This window comes from Lepidothrix coronata, unplaced genomic scaffold (genome assembly GCF_001604755.1).
Source record: "Lepidothrix coronata isolate B3197 unplaced genomic scaffold, Lepidothrix_coronata-1.0 Scaffold25, whole genome shotgun sequence".
NCBI classification, from domain to species: domain Eukaryota; kingdom Metazoa; phylum Chordata; class Aves; order Passeriformes; family Pipridae; genus Lepidothrix; species Lepidothrix coronata.
In genome coordinates this window covers 4,331,729-4,349,744 of record NW_016690205.1, presented here as the reverse complement: position 1 = coordinate 4,349,744, position 18,016 = coordinate 4,331,729, and the positions used below count along the sequence as shown (strand labels likewise).

The window sequence follows — 18,016 nt, the reverse complement described above, 5'->3', positions numbered from 1 at the left end:
GAATGTAGAAGAAAAATAAACAAAAATGCCCTCTCACTGTGTGGATCCCCTCTTGATATGCTGCCTGCAGAGAAACCCTGCAGGGAGGGATTGCTGCACCATGAGCATCGTGAGAACAGCACTCCAGGGCCACAAGGCTTCAATTTTGGTACCTCTCCACCTAAAAGTCATTGAAATCCGTGGCACAGCTGTGGGATCAGCCCTTTTCCTTTTGAAGCTGTGGCATTGATTGCGGAATGAAGATCCTGCAGGTTTTTAGGTGGCACATGAGCACTGCAAGGTTTCATTGTGTCTGTGAGTGTGTGGTGTGTGAGCATGAGAGCCCTCTAATTAATTCCTTGCAAACTGAGAACATTCCTCTTCCAGTCGTAATAGAGGTTTTTATTATTATTGTTTAGAAATGAGTATAACTGTGAGCTTCATTAAAACCAAATGTTTAATTGCATTTGTGGCTCTCAGGTTTATCGATTGACTTAACTTCTCCTGGGTAGTGCAGCAGAATAATATATAATAGTCTCATATAATGCTGTTTTAGCCAAGTTTTACTTCAGCATCACAATTTCTCAGACAAGTATGTGTTGATGGTTTATGTTGGCAGGGCCTTTGCTTCTGCTGACAAGTTGGAAAAGAAAAATCCCATTTATATTTTTGAGATTTCCTAAAGCCTGTTGATTTATGAAATATGACTGGTCTTGCTGTAGCTTTTGTTTTGGTTTTCCTCTTTTAAGAGAAAAAAAAAAAAGTATCACATTTGACTTTATTGACAGTTTAAATAGTGGAATTATTCCATTAAAATTACATTCACCCTGATTGAGAGACTCCTGGCAAGTTAAATAGCAATTAATAGCAAATTAATTATATAAGTTATGTCTTAATTTCTTTTTCTTTGAGATGGAGAGAGTTCTCCCATCTCATAGACACGTTCCCCATGTGTCCATATAAGGGAGTACAGTAGGCAAAGACCAACGAGTTGTCCACATCCAGAGCTGACCATCAGCAATGTGGGTGAGGCTGGTTTGGTGCTGACCCCCAGGCATGAGCAGGAATCAAACACTGTTGAGAGGTAGAGTAAAAAATTAGCTCAGGCTCAACACTATGCTGGAGCTGCTTCCAGCTGGCTTGGAGCCTGTGAACCACTGTCTGGACATGCTGTATGGTATAGAGATTTTTTTCTCCCTCTCTGCTACCAGTGATGAAAAAGGCAGAGTGATAGGGTTAGATAGGGTTTGGATTGTCTCCTTTCTTTCCTGCTCAGCTCATTTGCAAGATCTTTCTGACTTCTCAGCATTAGTTTGATTTGGGATTGGGGAAAACTCAGATGGCACGAATTAGACACCTGGAGACCAAAAATCGAATACTTTATGTTGCAATTTTTTTTTTCCCAAATACTCATTAGCTTGAGAATTCTGGTAGGTTTTTTTGCCTGGTAGAAGTACTGGTAGAAATCCCACATATTTCAGTAGAAGTTGGTCTTATGGACCATCCACTTCTTGAGCCCTCACTGAGGGAGGTTGCTGAAGTCTCTTTGGGCTTCCTTGTGTGATTTTCGGTTGGAGATCTGTAATTTAACATACTGACTATTTGTCACATTGGAAAACCTTATATTATTTAACAATAATACTTCCTGAAAAATAGAAAAGTTGTCCCATCTCGTACTTTGGGGTCTATAGGATGACTCAGACATGTCAGAGAACTCTGTTCAAGAGGGAGACACAGAACTGGTGAAGGAGTAACAGAGGCTTCTTTGAAACATCTGACATGAGTGGAGGGAAACAGTAGTTATTATGGATTTATTTTATTTGCATTAAATTCTTAGTACTGAATGACTGGTAGATTTTTTTGGTTCAGACCAAAGAAAGAAAGAAACCATAGCTTTTGACTAGTTACATTCTTAAGGTGCTGTGCTTGGCACTGGTCAGTGGGGGGAAAATGCAACTGTAGGAAAAGAAAATTAGTCAAAACCAGAGAGCTGGCCAAGAAAATTCATATTTGATATTCATTATCTTATTACAGATGGTCACAAGCCAAGTGCTGATATCCTGTAGGCAGCACTCAAGGGATAAGTGTGCCTTAAATGAAAAGTATGTTTGCCTTTATGCCTAATCTGCAGATTTTCTTTACCATGGGAGTGCTCCACATCCAAAGGTGGAACTGTCTTTAAAGACTCATGCTTGGGGTGGAAGTCAGACAGCCCTGAGTCTGATATGCTCAGTAAAAAAACAAAATTAATCACTAGTGTATGATCATTTGCCCATATCTTCTTCAACTAAAGAAAATGAGGGGTAAATAAATAGTTATTTAGTTATTTTAGACAGTAGTTGGGTATTCAAGGGATACTTTGGAGACTTGGTACTGATGTGGCATGTTTTGGATATGAACTCCTGAAAACAAAATGCTGGCTTTAAAATAGGGAAAAAAAAGATGGAAAGATTTCTACCCAGTAAAAGAATACTTCTAAGTCTCTCCCTTCCTAGAGTGTTTATAACTAAAGAAAATTATTTAAGTCTCTAATTTTTAAAGGGAACTTTCTGAGAAGTATAAGTTTAATGTTAAAAATAAAACTCTTCGTGGTTTTATATCGGTTTTGAGTTGCCAGTCCAGGGCTGGCCCATTTCAAACAGTGACTAATGGACTCCTGCCTCCAATGCTCATTCCAACTGCCTCCAAAATTAAATGATTAATTGCACAAGGCAAAGACAGCAATCCTTATTTGATTGTGCTGATTACCGAGTTGCTGGTTATTGGAGTAAAGGGAATACGCTGTCCTAGTTTCCTAAATTCTCCAAGGAGCAAGGCAGGTCTGATAATAATTTAGAAGTGTGGGGTGTAAGGTTACTCAAATCAGGGGTGACCTGCTCAGAGGTCTCTCGTATGTCACGGATGCTCTTTGCATCCTGGCTGGAGCTGCAAAGGCCCTGTGATAAATCAGTCCTGCTTTTCCAGCTGTGATCCATCACCCACAGCCTGCTGTGTGATGGCTGAGGAATATATCTTACCTGATCTGCCACGGGTGCTAAGGAAGCTAGAAATGAATTATCGGCCCCTGAGCCTCGGTTCACATCAGTAAATGCTGTTATACAGGCTTTAATATCATGGCTTTCCAGTCTTCTTTTTTCTCTTGGACTTTTAGCTGCTCTAGGAACTGTGGAATGCTTGTCTGTTGGCTTGGTTGAACTGGTGTCAATGATGTTCTGTAGCAAGATTGTGCAGCTTGGAATGAGTATTGCAGTTAGCTGGTTAGGAGACCAAAGACTTTGAGTTTCTTCATCATATCTTAGAATAGCTAAGGCAACTTTTTCCCAATAATATTGCTTTTTATATTTAAATGAGTCTTTACGGTGTCATTAGCCTGCTTTTGGGTCCTTCTTCTTTCTCTTTTTTTGCCCTTTCTTTTTTTTTTTTTTTTAACTTTCTGCAGAAGAATTGTACAGTGACATGTCTTTTTTTTCTTTTTTTTTTTTTTAGCTTTCTGCAGAAGAATTGTACAGTGACATGTATTGGTCTCAAAATGGTTGTAGTATCTTACCTTTGTTGCTACACAGACAGAAATAAAAAGGGCAGACACTTCTAAAAAGACACACTAATAAAATGCAGTCAGTTTTGTGCTGAAAAAGGTTGCTGTTTAATAGCATATAGACGGTATAGAGCAGTTTAGAGCAGGAATTGAGGAAGAATGCCTTGGCCAATTAAAAGTTTCATGGAGTTCCAGATAGGTACATTGTAATTACTGGTTCAAATTAAGGGTTCAAAACCTTCATAATTTAAAGACAAGAAGAAATTAATAATGAAGTGTAGTGTCCAATGTAGTGTCTAATTGATGAATTTTTACACTACCTCACAAACAAATGTTTATCCATAGTTTAGTAAAGAGAAATGGGTTTTAAAGAGTGTTTTTGCATAGTCACACAGGTACCCAACAAAACCTGATGTCCAGCTCCATGTAGGAATTATGTAGGACCCTCCTGTGTGGTTGGCAGAATGTGGTCAGGCACAGAATGTTAAATTCCTTCCTTACTTAGTAATTTCTACCTGAGCCCTGTCTGCAAGCCTACTGCATGCCTTCTAATGCTGTGCCAGTCCTGATGTACAAGAGTTTTCTCACTTTGGGGTCTACAATTGCAGTTACAGTTAGCTATTCCAGAGGTCTTGCTGGAGATAATCTTATTTTGTGTCATATGATACCAGAAATCCTATTCCAGCATGTGCAGACCATGGACTCCCACACCACACTGTCTGTGTTTGCTGTGCTGGGCTGAACGAGCAGCTTCCTTAGAATTGGAAAGGTCATGGAATCACAGAATGGTTTGGGTTGGAAGGAACCTTAAATATCATCTGGTTTCAACCCCGTGCCATGGGCAGGGACACCTTCCACTAGCCCAGGTTGCTCCAAACCCCGTCCAACCTGGCCTGGGACACTTCCAGGGATGGGGCAGCCACAGCTTCTCTGGGCAACCTGTGCTGGGGCCTCCCCACCCTCACATCCAACAATTCCTTCCCAATATCCCATCTAACCCTGTCCTCTGGCAGTGGGAAACCATTGCCCCTTGTCCTGTCGTTCCAGGTCCTTGTCCCAAGTCCCTCTCCAGCTCTCTTGGAGCCCTTTTAGGCACTCTAAGTTCTCCTTGGAGCCTTCTCTTCTTCAGACTGAACAGCCCCAGCTCTCTCAGACTGTCACATATCCAATCTTTTGTCAACTTTGTTTTGCTGTAGCATCTTAGAATAACAGGCCAAGCACAAGAACCAAAGAAGGTTTTTTTAATTTGGTGAGTTGTCTGGAGCATACGGGGGGAGAGGCTTTTGGTTAGGAGGCAGCACATGCAACCCAGAATTGCTACATGTCCTAAGTTCTTCCACATCTTTCTTGGATCACCGTGTTTTTTCTCTTCCTAACCCCTCTTTCCTCTTTTCAGCTGAAAGTAGTGCAGCAAGAGCTTTTTCATTGATGGAAAATCTGAGATCCTCAGACAGCAGGTGCTATTGCTGTCAAAATTATTATTTTGGGCAGTAAAATGAGTTAAACAGGGATCCACTGTTAATACAACTGAGCTTCCCTCTGCTGCGCCACTGCGCAATATTTAATAACCGTTCTGACACCGCAATGCCTCTTTCATCTGGCAGAGCCAATGCTCCCATCAGTGTTTGGTCTAAAGGTGTAATGCTCACTGCAGACCACAATGGATGGCTTCAGGCTGTACTTTTCCTTACAAAGGCATTTCTCCAGGCTTTTGTTCATTCCCATTTGCCACGGGGCCTCAGAAGCACGGGCTCGGTGACTCCCTCAGCGATGGCAGTGCATCACCGGGAGAATGGAAAACAAATAAAACACAAATATAATTTTACTCTGCAGTGCAGCACTTCAGAAGAGACAAATTTTCTGTGAGCCATTGCTTTTTTTAAAATATAGTGTGCTGCAATGACAAATACACAGCTTTGATGTTTCCTGCTCCACTCGACCATGACATTGTAAATCAGCATTTTGCTTTCTCATACTCCATCATTATTAAATCTGTTGTAACTTTGTTGTAGTTCCAAACCGTGCACCTTACTTTGCTCTCCTCTGTCCCAGGGGAATTATTGTGTTTGGAAACAAAAGCTACATTCTGGAGCCATTAGAAGGTGCTACAAGTGAACACAGGATCTACCGAGCAGAGAATCTGAAAATAGCCCCAGGATCCTGTGGCCACCAGCTGGACATCTCTGCCACGAGAACTGATGGCAATGACACATCACACCATTCTCAAGCTGGCAGGGTAGGTGGATGATGCACTTTTATATGTCTGGTTGGTTGAGTACATCTCTGGCAGCATTTCCATACTGCTGCCTGTCAAAACTCTGTTACAAAGAGTCTCTGCTGAGCAAACCATGAACCCACATCATCAACTGTCATCTGCTTAAGTGCAGGCTTGAAATTACTTGTTAAAGCTTTATTACTTTTTCTCGTTCTACATGCATAACTTGCTTTTTACCTTCTTTTCAACATGTTATTTTCACCATATTATGGTAATATATTTTGCTTCTTGCGTGATTACAACCAGAATTTAAGACCCCCTAAGAATACTGAGCAATGTCTGGAAAAGCTCTTGCCCACCCAAGGTGGAGGAGAACCTGATAGCTGTGATGCTTTGCTAATATCAGGTTTTGAAACGTTGCATTCTGGTAGAAAAGTCCTTTATGCAGACAAAACAGATTCTCACCATATTATTTTACAGATGTATTATTGTAGTTGCTTTTATGTAGGCAGAAGTGCACTTCATGTGAAATGCTAATAGAAACTGTAGGAAATTAAATGAGCTAAAAATCAGGAAGAGGAAATACTGCAATGAGTTTGTCTCTGTATTGGATGAGGATTGTAGAAAAGGCTGCTTTAGGTGCTCAGGAATTATGTAATAATATAAATCTGCCCTCAGCATTTATTAAATGTCACATATGGGGATTTGTACTTGCATGTAGGACTAAGTCTCTGCATCTGGTCAATTGTTAAGGAAAACAACCTAAATTACATCCCTAGATATTATTTGTGTGGTAGCATTATTTTATATTTTAGGAATATTAAATATTGCATCTAAAGTATTAGCCTTTGCATATACCATTTTAAGAATTAAATGCATTTCTGAAAATACCTATAGGTTGAAAGCATTGGAAAAGTACTTTTCATAACTTTATTATAACTTTATTAAAGTTTCCACAAATTCTTCGTGGCTTCTGACTGAATTTTACTGAAGTAATCAAAACAACACTGAAATAAAATGTGTGCACATAACAAACTGATACAGTCAAAGCAATTTATTATTACCCTTATGGTTCTCACATTTTGTTGATGGCTTCAACCACATCCCAGAATTCACTTTAAATATCTGAAAACTATTTTTGCTGTGGTTCAGTGGACATAATTATAAAACCTGTCAACAGTCACATCATATGGATAGGTACAATATACATAATGAGTGTCTTGGATACGCTTCTAATGTAGGAATTTTGGAAGTTGTCAAATGTAATGTGTGGAGTGAGTTTTCATATTTCAGAGTTGTCATAAGCTTAGCAAGCTGTCAGGACACACTGAATAAAGATGACCTGCAAAGTAGGAAGACACAAGGCTGCTCCAAATTCCACTGGGTGACAGACTTAAGCAGAAATCAAGTCTTAAGTTCGGGGGAGATTTTTGTTCACTGCTTTCTCCCGACTCTTCACTTAACTACCTACACTGAATCCTTGTTGAGCAGAGCTGAAATGTGAGATCGGTGTGTCACAGAGTTAGTCTAACCTTTGGGTTAGATGTGAGTACAGATAAATGATGGGACACGCAGCAGACTCAGCTTCCCAGATCCAAACATGAGCCTCAACACAGCGATTCAGGTGATGCACAGATGTCTGCAGACATGTTTTGCCCCATTGGAGCCAGGGCACTATAAATACTGGGTCATTTCATGACTCAGTGGACCCTCAAATTGCAGCAGGGAATGTGTTTTCCAGCTGAGCTCCATTGAGATCGGATCCTACAGAAAGCAAGGCCAATGTGTAGGACAGCACCTGCAGTATGGAATTTTCTCTGTAGCCACAAAAAGCCTTGTGGTGGTGGACACAGATCAGGCAGGTGAGTTGTTTGGGGCAAGTGGGTCACAGAGAAAGAGAGAGGCTCACCACTGCAGTGTGAATCCAAGCCATGCTAATTCCCAGGCAGGGAGGCATGAGGAATGGCTGCAGCTGCATGGGATAGCAGTTTTGTGGTAGAATCAGGTGTGGTAGAAGCAGGGGAGAAAGATGACAGCCAGTGGAACAAAACACATTGCCCCCCATCTGTACATCTGTCGTGGTTTTATTATTGACTCTTCATTTTAGTCCTGAAGGATTAACTCAGGCAGTGGGCTGTGCATTGATGCAGCTGGCTGCAGAGAGCAAGCTGAAAAAGGTCATAATTGGGTATATTTTATAAATAAATATTGTATCCTAGGAATGCACATAGCCTTTGGGTAAATCTCAGGAACAGACTTGTTATGCAAGGCAGTTACCAGAGGCTTATGTGATGATACACTGCCAGCCAATTTCTCTGCAGCAAACTCTCTCCAGTCCAAACAGTTTTACTCTTGGTAAGAAGTAAATGTTTTAAACTGACTCATGTAACAGAGCTCTTCCTATATCTTTGTACTTGGATTTTCCTGGGTCATCTTTTCTTCTTCATTTGGAAGAGGGAGGGAGGCACCTTTTGGGTACATTTCTTTTCAGGATCTTGTAATAAATTTCAGGACAATGTTAGACTTTAGTGTCTGAGAGATCAATTCCAGCACAAACCAAACCCACGTGGTCATTTGCCTTATGTGGCATCTCATGTCTGATGTATTTTGTAGGGAACAGGTTGCCCAGAGAAGCTGTGGCTGCCCCATCCCTGGAAGTGTCCAAGGCCAGGTTGGACAGAGCTTGGAGCAACCTGGGCTAGTGGAAGGTGTCCCTGCCCATGGCAAGGGGTTGAAACAATATGGTCTTTAGGGCCCCTTCCAACCCAAATAATTCTGTGATTCTATGAAATCAAGCTCTTCCAGAGCACTGTAGGTTCTGCTGGAGTCTTCTGAGACATCACAGGCCCTTTGTACTGCACCTGTTGCTGTTCCAGGAGCAACAGGAGGGGACAGACTGACTTCTTGGTGTCCTGGCTTCCAGCCAGCTCATCGCCAGGCACTGCTGCTGCCCTGTGTGGCAGACAAGGCAGGGCCATGTGCACCAAGGCAGTGCACACACCATGACCCCATGGAGGTGACAGTGGGCTCCAGCAGAACTCGAGAAAGGGACAGAGAACCCAAATACCAGAAGTTGTGAGAACATCTACCTCAGCTCATTTGACAGACCCCCTGATAAGTGTAATCCTATGAAGGGTTTGTATCCTTGATGTTTAGTTCATTAACAATAGATTTTACTCCTCTCTCTGTTCATAAACACAGTCCAAATAGAATTTAACACTTTCTCAGTTATTGCAGTTAGAAGGCTGTGTAATGCTATTAAATATGAGTTTAAAAATCAGTTACCAGAGATTACATTGTTCACTTTCCTCTAAACACGAGGTTTCTTGCCAAACATCCAAAATGATTAATCTGCAGATAACAAAGATAATGGGAAGAAAACTTTGTGAAATTTGGCTGGAAGGCAATGTCCAGCACTGGCTGAGCTTAGGAGATCACACAGTTTGCCTTGGAACAGTTTTCTTTGGAAAGCTTTAGTCATGTTTTAGGTTACAGAGCACTGGTTTAGTTCAAGACATCATGGTCAGTAGTAGGTCAGACATCTGCTTAAGCCCCTTAAGTTCTGGCACGAAGATCAGATATTCTGCTGAGACTTCTTTTCCCTAACTGTCTTATTCCAGACACATGACAGAATAGATGTTCAGCTGCTGTAAATCAAAACTTTTACAGGCATTAATAGGTCACTTAAACTCAGGGTAGCAGAGGATCTGTACTATGATTTGTACTATTGCAAAATCATTTCACTTTCTTCACTGCTTTTTTTTTTAAGCTAAACATTGTGATTCTTTTAGACCTGCATTTAAAACTGCAAGTATCATGACCAGCTCTTTTATATGAATATGCAGATACAAAATTCAATGTATACCTTCCATTTTTAGAGTATTAATTTGCTTCCCCAGACACTGACAGTTGGTTCTGCTTTTTTTCTGCAGTTTTTATTCCTGGGTTTTTCTTCCTACATAATTTATCAGTTGACCTCTTGACCTCTTCTCTGCTTCACTCAATATCCCTTTATCTCTCATTTTTCTTAGTAGCCAGTTTGTCTATTGTATGCAATGTTTGTTAGAAGTTATCTCATCATTTCTTTAAATGTGCCTTGGAAACAGCAAAGGTCTATCTGCTAGAGGTGATATTCTCCTGCGAGGAAAGATAACTCAAACATTTCAACTGCAGAAAGCTGAAAGGCTGAGAGAGATTTTGCACCACTCTCCTGCTTTCTGTGATCAAATCCTGGGGGTTTTTTGTAAGTAAGGAAAACTTCCATGAGGAGGGGGAATACAACACAAGTTCATATGTAGGGAAGTCTTTGGAAATCTGAGATGTTGTGTATCTCCTCTTGCAAGCACTTTGTTGTACTGAGGCTGAAAACAAAATACAATTTTCATGATTTTTTGACAGTACAAGAGGGAGACTCTGAAGACAACGAAGTATGTGGAGCTTGTTATTGTGGCAGATAATCGGGAGGTAAGGAACTTAAAAATAAATAGTTATGGGAAGCATGGGTAGGAAATGGTTAACTCAGATCAGTTACCATCGTGCTGCAAGTAATATGATGCCAATAATATGATGGTTTTCAGAAGTAAATAATTTTCCTTAATTAGGGCTAAGCAATGGAAGGAATTATTAAGACAGGACAACATCGAGTCAGTTGTAAAATGTCTTGCAATACTTCATGGAATTTGACTCTCAAATAACAGGGATATCTGTCAGTACTGAACAAGAGCCAAATATTAATTCACTGCCCAGGATCTCCTTGAGCAAGTTAAGTCCTCACTGCCATTCCCTTTGCCCTCAGTGGGGCTGTCAGTGCTTTTGAAGCAGCACTTTACAATCACAGTTCACAGAACACGACTGACTTCCTGATGGTTTGCACACAGAGCTTCAAAGCCAGGAAAAGGCATTGGCTGTAGAAATGTTCCCACGAGCTGAATGGCAAGCAAAGATCTAAATCTTGGTTTGAATTATTTTGCTCCTTAATTATTTTTTTTGTATGTCCTTGAACACTGCCAGTCAAGGAATTGCAACCACTCTACTGCGAGACCCACTAAGAGAAGAGTGTTTTTCCCAAAACCTCAGTCCCTAAAAGATCTCTGTGTAAGACTTAGAGGTTTTAAAACCTTTTCATGAGATCCAAAGTCCTATCCCATAGCTTGTGCTTTTCCTGAGGCAGACTGTGGTCCCATGAATCCAGCATGTCTGCTGACAGCTTTTGGCTGCACCCTGTAATTCCCAAACACCCCTGATGTGCTGGCAGAGTAAGGTGGGTGTTGGGGGAAACTGTGGTATTTGTGCTGCTGGTACACTAATTCTTTACATTCCAAGTTTCAGAGACAAGGCAAAGATGTGGAAAAAATCAAGCAGAGGCTGATAGAAATTGCAAACTACGTTGATAAGGTAGGAATATGAGGATTGTTTCACTTTTTCCAACCTTACTACACTTTCTGAGGGATGTTGCTGTGAAATTTGTGTTTCTTCTAGTATTAAATTAAGAAAGACACTGTGCTCAGATCAGCACCTTTTACAACCTTGTCCACTCACCCTTTCAAGGAGCTAACCCTGCAGCTTTCCTAACACTCCAGTGTTTCAGAGCAATGTTTCTCTCCAACCAGTCAAATCAAAAGAGTAAATTTAAACCTTTTGTATGCCCTTGAATATACTAAGCCATGAGCTCTGCTCTGCTGTAATGGAATGCATGGGTCTGTGGAAGCACTGTTCCTAAAGAGAGGCACAATTTAGAGCTAGGATTTTTTTCACCTGGGAGGAGGGTGGAGATAATCACCTCTGTAACAGCTTATAGAAAATAAAAGGATTATTTTAAGGAGGAATTGGAGAAGAAAGTCCTTTGCAGCAACAAGGGAAGGTCCAACTGTAAGGCCAGCAAAGGACCTGTGAAGACACAGTTAATAAGATGTAGAATCCAAGGAAAATGGCAGAATTAGAAATATACAGTGTTTAAGGAAGCAGACGTTGATGGCTCGTATTGAGAGCAATAAGAGAGACATACCCTAGATTCTTTTTTGTTCTGAAGTAATTTCTTAACACTAAAGGCTAAGAGTCCTGTATGGTGATTTTTGAGCAAATGGAGTTTATTTTTGTTGGGCCATACAGCCAGAAAACATTAGGAGTCCAATAGTGAAATTATAGCTGAGAGAGTCTTAATTTATCTGAGAACTTATCAAGTGATACTTCAAGGGCAATAGCTCAAGGAAAAGCATTCCTGATTAAAAACAAGCTGCTGAAGACACCTCTACCTCATCCATAATTGTCTGTCTGACTTATTACTGGAGGACAGGTGTTTATACGTTACCTGCTCAGAACTAATTTTGCATGTTGCAATATATTCTTTGTTTCATGCTTAATTTCTGCTCGACAAATGCCTCTGTTATCCAAATGGCTGTAGTGCATAGAAACAAGACAAAGATCTAGTGTGTGTTTTTCTCAGACTGTCAGCCAGATCTGGGCTTGATCGATTCTGGAATCCTTCTCCACATTAGTCTCACATTAGGATTGTTATCTCAGCTCTGGCTCCCCTCTGCAAGTCATGGAAATACTTTGTCTAAGTCCTGTCAGGTGTTCACTTTTGCCCTGGAGAAGACACTGTTTTAACTTGTATGAGAAAGGTTCATTATGGTTCTGTCGAAATATTCTAATCCAGTGTGGCCTGAAACGTTTTTTAGAGACATGTTTCTGTTTTTCTTTCCCCGTTAGTTCTACAGGCCACTGAATATCCGGGTAGCCCTGGTCGGAGTGGAAGTGTGGAATGACATGGATAAGTGCTCTATTTCTCAAGACCCTTTCACCAGCCTCCATGAGTTTCTGGACTGGAGAAAGCTAAAACTGCTACCTCGTAAACCCCACGACAACGCCCAGCTCATAAGGTAGACTTGGCACCGTGCTTGATATCAGGATTTTGGTGATTGGGGAATAGAAGTGCTCAATCCTTCCCCGCTGGCTACACTGTTGGAAGGAACATCTGTGATCCTGAGGGTTTGTCTTTCCCCTCTGCAGACATAAAAACACAGTGCAGGGCCCTTCAGCAGATGAATTTCCTTGCCCAGCCCTGCAATACCCTGTCACTCAAAGCCTGTCCTGAACACAACTCCTGTAGAACTGTAGATGTGTAATTAGATGCTAAATACTTAGGAATTTACAAGCAGTTTAAACTGGGCTCAGTCTAAATTTTTACTGAAAAAATTGCCCTCACCCAAATGTAGGGTTAAAAGGCCTCTGTGTGAAGCCTGTTTACCCCAGTAAACATTAAAATGTAGCCTAAATTGGACATTTCATTTGAATTTGTGACTTAGAAATTAAATCATACGCATATTTTATCCTACTGCTAGTTCTTGAATTAAAGTAACAGAAAAAGATCCCTTCCAACCCAAACCAGTCTACGATTCTATGAAAGTAAAAGCACTCCTGAAAAAAAAAAAAAGTAAGAGGAAACTCTCTTTCTTCAGTCAGGTATTATTTTGATCAATTAACTATTCTTTGTATTAAACAGATAAACATACCTGATGTCTTAGTAATTAAAAGGGATTCTTTACTTCTTACGTTAGCTGTGTAAGGATAAATTGAGCTCTTCCAAACTGTCTCTCCTGAGATATTTGATTGCTCTCTATGTATAATAATACTTTGTTTGGAATTATTACACTCTAGGCTGTGTATCAAAACAAGTAGCATATAAACTTCCCACTGCATTACAATAACCCTTCTTTGAGCTGGAGACGTTATTTTTATGTTTGTATTTCTATTCCCAGCTTCAGAAAGGGGAAAAAAAGAAAGGCAAGAAGGGTCCTGTTAGAGCAGTAAACCCAAAGGACAGTGATCAAATGGATGTTCCTCATAGCAGGGGTGATGTTGTCAGTTCAGGGAGCTTTTATTATTTTAAACCTGCAAATGTGAGGAGCTGACACATTGGAAATGGGATCTTTGTTCGAGATTGGCAGAAACACAAGACTGGAAATAACAGGGAGGTATCTTGGCATTGAGTAGTGATTCTGTGTTTCTTCCTCTTCTCTCCCACCCTCCTGCAGCGGGGTGTATTTCCAAGGGACCACCATTGGCATGGCACCCATCATGAGCATGTGCACTGCAGAGCAGTCTGGAGGAGTTGTCATGGTAAGTGGGAAAAGCACAGCACTCCAAACTGGCCCAACTGATGTGACACCATGTCAGGTTTTATGGTACTGCATCCTGAACCCGAATGTCAGCCCCCTCAGTCCTGATTTCAGTCTCAGTATTGTTTATATCTCCATTCAGATTGCTTGTAAATGATAGTTTCCATAGTGAAAAAAAATCAAAATATTGCATTAAAATACAGCATACCCTCTTTGCAAGGAGTTTATACTCCCAATTGTCATTGAATCAGGTGCTGAGGTGCTGGGAAGGATGAGAACCAGAAGAGGTATTTGATGTACACTTGGGTATACTTGTGTTACAGACAACAACAGTCTGTCCTGAATCTTTTATTATATTGATTTTATTCTATATTTATAGAGTTTCCTGTGTTAGACCTTATTTTCCATTTCTGCAGCAGTGGTTTTATTGCATTGCCAGACAGCAAGAACAAACCATGGCAGTATTTATTCCACCTGAGTCTCTCACAGGCTGTTACTGGTAATGCTGTTGTCAGATGATTAGACATGATGAACATACTATTATACACCTCAGCCAATATTTGGAAATAGTTCTGGAGTATTTTCTTTCAGAATTTTAATTTTTTCTTTCATTTCAAAGAGGTTTTTGTGCTAAGTCGGGCAGGAAGAAGTTTTGATTAACTAACCTTTAAAATAGAAGTACTTTAAATAAAATGGGATGGGGACTCCCTAAACCCCCCTTAGATACTGTCTGAGCTCAGCTTGCACCTGATGAAAACCTCTGTGTTTTCTACAGCTCTGTTGGGACTTCCAGCACCTCAGGTGATGTAGTGATGGGTCTTTCCAGCTCTGCTGGACACCTGAGCTGCAGATCCTCCATAAATGAGGTGGTAGCTCAGGAACACACAACATCTGGCATTTGCATGGTCCCAAAGCTCCCAATTCTTCAAAGCTTCATGGGCTGACCTGGAGCCCAGGACACTGAGGCTTTTGCCTCAAGACAATCCACATGGCAGGGTAATCCCAGAGAAACCATCCCTTGAAGCTCCTGCATTTCCTTCCTTCTTAACTAGCACCCAGGGAGATGATAGGGAGAATTTACAAGGTCAGCAGGGAGGCTGAGGTGTAGGAGAGTTGGAAACAAATCATGTAATTCAAAAAGTCATATCAAAATTGTAGAAGAGCCAAAGGTTTCAGGCTCTTGGTGGCTTTGAAAGCTGAGTCTCTAATTGGTGTTTGTAGCACTTATTCACTGGGTACCTGGGTGAAAGGTACAAAAGGAAAAAGAAGAAAAGAGGAATTAAAAAAGGAAGGTCTCCCAGTGCACTTCCAAGTCTTGGTAAAGCCATATAAGAGGCAGACAGCTCCATTTTATCCATTTCACTCTCAGGGCTGCAGTCACTGCTTTGGCTTTGTCTGCAGTCAGAAATGCCCTTAATGATGATTCTTTTTTTCTCCTTTTAATTTTTAGCATAAACTTTAAAATACTCTACAGTTTAATTTATTGCCAGGTCAGTCCTCTTCACTCTGGAAACAGAAAAAATTACAGATAGTTCAGTTACAAGTAAACAAGAATCAGCATTTCTTTAGAGTGCTCTCAAGTCTCTGATAGAAGGGGTTGATTTATATGTCTAGGAGAAACCCAGTGTCTGTGTGTGAATCTTGCAGATTTGGTCATGAAGGGGAGCATGATGTTACCTAGAGACTCCCACCTCAGTGAATTTAAGATTTTGAGGTGCTAATTAACTTCATCTTTGTACAGAATAACTAGAAATGTTTCCCAGTTCTTCAAGCAAATCTTCAAAGCTCAGCCAAACCCAAACCAAGCGAACACTCACCCTCAAAACCCAAATGTGCAGCTGTCCAACCTTCCCCCTGAGTTCACAAAGGCTGATGAAGCTGTATACAAAAAGTGTTTATATACACTGGTACCTACAGAAGGGAGCTTGGCATTTGGAAGATACACAAATGGAGAGGAAACAGCCTTAAGTTGCTCCAGGATGGATATTAGGGAAGAATTATTCACCACAAGGGTTGTCCAGCCCTGGCACAGCTGCCCAGGGCAGAGGTGGAGTCCCCATCCCTGGAGGGATTTAAAAGCCATGTGGATGTGCCACTTGGGGGCATGGGTTAGTGGCCTTGGGAGTGCTGGGGGAATGGTTGGACTCATTGGCCTTAAAGGTCTTTTCCAACCTAGAAGATTCTGTGATTCTATGAAAAAAAATGAACAACTGTTAACCTGGGAAACTGAGGTGCTCAAATGTCTCAACACTGGACAACTGAACATTTGGCCAACCTCATAATTCAGCCAACCTCTTACCTATCCCACCCCAAACACTGAACACCAACAGCTCCCACACTCTAAAAACTGTGCTGAAAGAAGAGACGAGAGATTGCATCAGAAATTATATTTGAATGCAAAATCTGGAGTCATTGTTGTCTGATCTGATTTTCCCAACTCTTTTTGCAGTCAGTCAGCTCCACTGTATGATCTGAATTCCTCTGTTGTGCCTCCCCGAGAGCCTGCCCATCTCTACTTTTCTGTGGGGCTGAATTCTCTCAGTTGGTGACCCTGATCTCCCACTAATTTTAAGAGAAACTCAAAGTGGGAAGAGCAATCATCAAAGTGGGAGAAGCTTTAACAAGACCATTATAATTTTATTTTACTGTGATGGTTCTGTATTGTCATGGAAATACCAAAGAGAAGCTGATATTAGAGCAAGTCTTTGACACATGAGTCAGTTATCATTCTTCTGTTTCAAAAGATTGCCTACTGAATTCATGGATTTAAAAGTAAAATATTTCTGAGTTGCTGTATAAAACAAAGGTAGAGTGACTTTTCACGTGGGCAGTGAGTGATAGGACAAGGGGAGATGGTTTTAAATTAATAGAGGAGAGATTTAGATCAAATATTAGGAAGAAATCCTTCCCTGTGAGAGTGGTGAGGCCCTGGCACAGGTTGCCCAGAGAAGCTGTGGCTGCCCCATCCCTGGAAGTGTCCAAGGCCAGGTTGGACAGGGCTTGGAGCAACCTGGGATAGTGGAAGGTGTCCCTGCCCATGGCAGGGGGTGGAACAAGAGGATCTTTAAAAAATCCCTTCCAACACAAACCATTCTGTGATTCTTTGTCTCTATGATCTGAGTGAGCATGGAAAGTGCCAGGACCAAAGTATTTGCCTATTGTAGCTGTAGGTGACAGTGTTTTATTATTAGGATTTGATGTGAATCTCAGTGGGATGAAGCAGAGTTCAGCTGAAAGCAGCTGCATGTTTTGTGCAACAGCTTATAATGTCTTAACAGTAGATGGTTGCATATTCAGTGGTTTTGAAACTGTTTAGTAATGACTTTTACTGCTCAAGTTAACTTTAAAAGACCCTGGTGGAATAAATCAAAGTCACATTGCTATTCATTTCTTTAGTCCTCGTGATACTTAAACGGTCTCAGTATCAAATGGGACATGTCACTGTTTGTTTTGATAATCTTCATTTATGCTGTCTTCAAATAACCTCTTTTGCTGAGGCATCACATTCCTTCTTTTAAACACCCCCTCTAGAAGCTGATAAAATTGCATTCCAAGTGGATCTGAGCAAGTAATGAGAACCTCATGGCTGTAATCATTGTTTGCCTCTTCAAGCCCCAAATTACATTTCACATCATTTATTGCTCTACTTCTGGAGTGGACTGTGTGAATTCTTGTTTTTATTTTTAATTGCCAGCTTTATACTATTCAGATAAATATAATCACTGTTCAGTAAGTAGAGAAGATACTGGAAAAATAAAATCTGAGCTCAGTTTGCTGTCTGTCTGGGTAGCTCAATGTTTAGAGGAGTTTCTGACTTGACCAGAGAGCCTTAATTTCAAGGCATCGTCTAATGTAATTTACTGTCACCAGTAAATTATATGGAATTATTTCATTGTTTTCTTAATCTTTCTTCATGCACTTTTTTCCAGTTGAATGAGAGGCTGTTCTCTTTTTATGACATCAGGTTCAATGACATTGAATTCTCTAAATATTCCACAAATTACTGTGTACAAAGATAAGTCCATCTGTGTCTGAGCAGTACCTAGATAAGACATCTCCATATGTAGGTATGTGCAGGACAAACTGCCCGCAGCCTGACTGTCACAAGATTTTACATTAAGATTTTAAAACTCAGGAAGAAACTAAAAAGAGAAACTTTGAGTTTACTAC

At 40.8% G+C, this 18,016-nt stretch overlaps 1 protein-coding gene across 2 annotated transcripts in view; it reads left to right on the top strand.

The window, feature by feature from the left end:
- Window positions 1–18,016, top strand: part of ADAM12 (ADAM metallopeptidase domain 12) — a 182,026-nt gene that overhangs the window by 114,080 nt on the left and 49,930 nt on the right. For both annotated transcript variants that reach the window (XM_017809137.1, XM_017809136.1), the window contains exons 6-10: window positions 5,567–5,750; window positions 10,128–10,193; window positions 11,052–11,123; window positions 12,438–12,607; window positions 13,763–13,847. In XM_017809137.1, the coding sequence (XP_017664626.1) occupies window positions 5,567–5,750; window positions 10,128–10,193; window positions 11,052–11,123; window positions 12,438–12,607; window positions 13,763–13,847 (577 nt within the window). The remainder of the gene's footprint in view (window positions 1–5,566; window positions 5,751–10,127; window positions 10,194–11,051; window positions 11,124–12,437; window positions 12,608–13,762; window positions 13,848–18,016) is intronic.